Consider the following 3,945-nt stretch of genomic DNA (forward strand, 5'->3'; position numbering starts at 1 on the left):
TTTTTTTTTTTTTTTGAGATAGCGTCTCATCTATCTGTGTCTGGACTTTGCCAGCTCTCTTTGTCTGGATTGATCTGTCTTGCTCAAGTCTTATTTAAAAGTCCCAATCCTGACACACTTCCTTCTTACTGTGATTCGGTCTAGTCAGTAGAGGCCGGCCCACTAGCAACTCCATCACAACTGCCCTGTAAGGGGTTGGTCTTAGGAGGATCAAGGATGGGAAGGGTGTACGTGGGCTTCTCTTACAACTTGAATAGCTTTCTACTGTTGTATCTTCGCTCTCAGGGCCTGAGGGTGGATTCTAAGAATCATAAAAAGGTCCATTTTAGATGGTAATTCCCTCCACTCACTGCATGTTTGTCTCTCTGCGTTCTCATTGGACCCACTGTTACAGGCGCAGAAGCTGGACTGGACCGGCAAAAGGCCATAAAGGCTAGGGTTTCTTTTCCACTTGGGAGAGGCAACGCGGAGAGCGGTGGGCTTTCACCTTCCGGGTGAGATCCTGAGCCTCGCAGAGCGCAGTCAGCCCGGGTGGCTCCTGAGCTGTGCCACGTAGCCACAGGCCTGAGTGGGGCAAGGGCGTGGGAGCGCCGGATGTACGGATCGAGCGCTGGGATGCCAGGGTGGTGTCGGAGCGGTGGCACACCGAGAGTAGCATCCCCGCGGAGCCCCTGCTTGGGGGGCCCCTGCAAGCCCCTCCCCGCTCTGCGCCAGGCCCGCAGGGGACAGTCACTCACCGAGCCACGGTACTTCTCCAGCGACACCAGCTTGCCCCGGATGTTGACCGCCTTGAAGTCGTAGAAGTCCTGCTCGGATTGCACGCAGGCCGCGGCCCACAGGAGCAGCCACGCCGTTGCCACAGCCGCAACCATGGCTCACTCCCGAGGTGGCGACTTGGAGAGGGCAAAGACAAGGCGGAGGGGACCCCGGCGTGGGGGGCGGGAGGAGGCGGCCCGCTGGGCAGGACGCGCCCCCTTCGCAGTCGCTTCTGCAGGCGCAGAGTCCTGCCTCTGGACCTCAGTTTCCCTAGCTGTTCTGCGGCGGTTAGCTTCAGATCGCAGAGACTTCATAGAGAGATAGAGGAGAATATCTGTGTGTGAGGATTAGATTCTAGTGCCTGGTCTTAGGCGGATGGCTCCACCACTCTGATTCCCAGTTTCTTCACGGGAATACACCTAGTTAGTGTAGAATTGGGTGTCCTGAACCGTAACAGGAAAATGATGGAAAACAATTTGATAGCTGAATGATGTGTACAAACTTTACGTTAATGGGTGTAGTGTTTCCCCAAAGGAAGAAATCAGAGAAGTCTGGGGAGACCAGAGTCTGCTGCTGTTTGGATTCCCGAAGTGCAGGGGGGTTAGGAGAGAGTGCCTATCTAGTCAAACACTGGATTAGTACCTCCTGGCAGGAGGTGCAGCAGGAGCCCAGAAGGCCCCATATCTCGAGCAGCTGACAGTTAAAGGCTCTTTGTGGGCACGAGCATGGCTAGCAGCTGGATTCTCAGGTTAGTGACAAGAGATCTGGACAGCACGCTACAGGCTTTCCCAGGCTCAGAAAACGTCTGTGACACCCATAAAGGGCCAAGAATCTGGTGGTGACTTAGTGTGAGTTACCACACATTTGGAGGACCTGTTCAACTCTAGTTCCAAGTTCAACTCTAGGCACCCCCTGAGTATGGAGGAACAAGATGTGTGCTTCCTATTCAGAGGGAGATAGAACACTAAATAAAAAAAAAAAAAAATCACAGTTAACTCTGAAACTACTGTTGTGACAAGGACAGTACCACCTAACAAAGCTGAGGGTGTGTGTGGGCAAAGAAAAGGAGGTTTGAACTGAACTCTGACAAATGAATAGAAATTATTCGGGTAAAAGCAGGAAGCTTATGCAAAGTGTCCTGGGAGAGTGAAACTTGGTACACTGGGCAACAAAGGCTAGTTGGGCTGACAGGAAAGAACACTTGGGGGTGGGAGAGGAGAGGTAGGAGTGAGGTCACATAGTCTAGTGGGCCACAATAAAGTTTACAGGTTTATGGAGCTTGATAGCCAATGCCTTTAATCCCAGCATTTGGGGGACAGAGGCAGGCAGATCTCTGAGTTAGTGGTCAACCTGGTCTATATAGTACCAAGCCAGCTGTGTGTGGCTTCACAGCCAGACATAGTATTAAAAAAAAAAAAAAATTACAGGCCTTAAACTAAGAAATGAAGTTTTGCCGGGCGCTGGTGGCACATGCCTTTGATCCCAGCACTTGGGAGGCAGAGGCCGGCAGATTTCTGAGTTCGAGGCCAGCCTGGTCTACAGAGTGAGTTCCAGGATAGCCAAGGCTACACAGAGAAACCCTGTCTCGAAACAAAACCAAAAAAAAAAAAAAACCAAATGAAGTTTTGCTTTTTGTTTCTGTTTAAGCATCGTAGTGAGGCCTATATGTAGCAGATAGATCCCTCTGGCTTTCCTGTGGTGCTCAGACAGGAAAAGGCAAGAGCAGATGCTGGGGAGGAAGAAACTGGAGCTCAGTGATGGTCACAGCAGAGAGTGTACTGAGGAGTGGGATAGTTAAAACCAGGTAGGCTGTGAAGTGACTTTGAAGGCACAGAGTTTGAGGGGAGGGTCTGTCTGTTTGGATTAAGAAGGGGTGAGGCAGATGAACCCGGAGTCTTCAGGGGCCAGCTGGGGAAAGGCTGTGAGTGCCACATCACAAAGTTAGCAGACTTGTACACAAGGTAACACGGTAGGATTTGAACTCCTAGCCCTCAGATTTCAGAGTATGATGTCTTGCTCCACTACCAAGATGGCTTCTTTCTTCAGGAGCAGACAACTTGGCCAGCAGAGGTGGGGTACGGGACAAAGGTGCTCCAGGCAAGGGGAAGGCCTAAACAAGCTTCTCTACTCTTCCCCCTCCTGATCTCTATTGTTTGGGAGCCTTGAGGCCTATGATGGGTCTTATCAGCATAAACAGTTAAGCTGACAGTAATGTATAGTTGTCCATTTCCACGGCTGCCTTGCCTGGAAGGCGAGGCCTGTGTCTGGAACATCCCTGTGATCTTTCTTCATATACAAGATACTCAGTAAATGTTTACTTTTTGTAAACTTTCTGGTGACTTCTGCTTCGAGTCCATGCTAAAATTTGATATGAGATGCTGTTGATTTTAGCTAGCAGAACATAATCCTTAACTTTATCTTCAGTCCACTATGTATTTCTGGTGTTTTTAAGGAAGCATAGTTATTTCCAGGTGACACAGTTAACAATTGAGAAACTCAAAGACAGAGGCAAATCACACTAAATCTCAGAGGAGCACTTGACAGGGTTGGAGGCTTGCTCTGGGATCCTTAGCTCTTTTCCTTCCTACAAGAACGTTCAAAGACATCATTCATGGACATTTAAGATGCTCAATTTGTTCATCAGACTCTTGAGTATCTAATGTGGAGCTATTTTAAGAGCTTCTAATATAGTGAAAAAATAAAATAAAATTTTTGAATTTACATTCCAGTAGGAGGAGAAAGGACTAAAAACTAAAACAATAGTAGAAATAGAAATGATAGAAAGCCTGTAGCACTTTATAGAATGAGAGCAGGGTAGAGGGGTTGCTGTGTGCTTCGTGGCTCAGGTGGCAAGGGATTGAAGAAAGGACAGACACACAAACATACACAATGAAACTGGGTGGTGGGGTTTCAACACTACTGTTATCACTGCAACTGAAACCTCAGTGAGTCTGATAAGTACGCACTGGGGAAGGTTAGTCAGTCTCCTAGGCCTCTGCATGCGCACAGTCTCAGGCTGTCAACATCCTGGAGGAGGAAGCTACATCTTTGACACACATTGGTCAATGGTTCATAAACACTCATACTCAGGCTGAGCAGTGGTGGCGCACTTCTTTAATCCCAGCACTTGGGAGGCAGAGGCAGGCGGATTTCTGAGTTCGAGGCCAGCCTGGTCTACACAGAGAAACC

General features: G+C 49.1%; 1 protein-coding gene across 1 annotated transcript in view; it reads right to left on the minus strand.

Annotated features, from left to right (window-relative positions):
* Positions 1-1,002, minus strand: part of Gpx7 (glutathione peroxidase 7) — an 8,470-nt gene extending 7,468 nt beyond the window's left edge. Inside the window, exon 1 of the mRNA XM_031378125.1 lies at positions 738-1,002. Coding sequence (XP_031233985.1) covers positions 738-872 — 135 coding nt within the window. The 5' untranslated portion in view covers positions 873-1,002. The remainder of the gene's footprint in view (positions 1-737) is intronic.
* Between the last annotated feature and the right edge of the window lie 2,943 nt (positions 1,003-3,945).

Source organism: Mastomys coucha, unplaced genomic scaffold (assembly GCF_008632895.1).
Source record: "Mastomys coucha isolate ucsf_1 unplaced genomic scaffold, UCSF_Mcou_1 pScaffold18, whole genome shotgun sequence".
In the NCBI taxonomy this organism is placed as follows: Eukaryota; Metazoa; Chordata; class Mammalia; order Rodentia; family Muridae; genus Mastomys; species Mastomys coucha.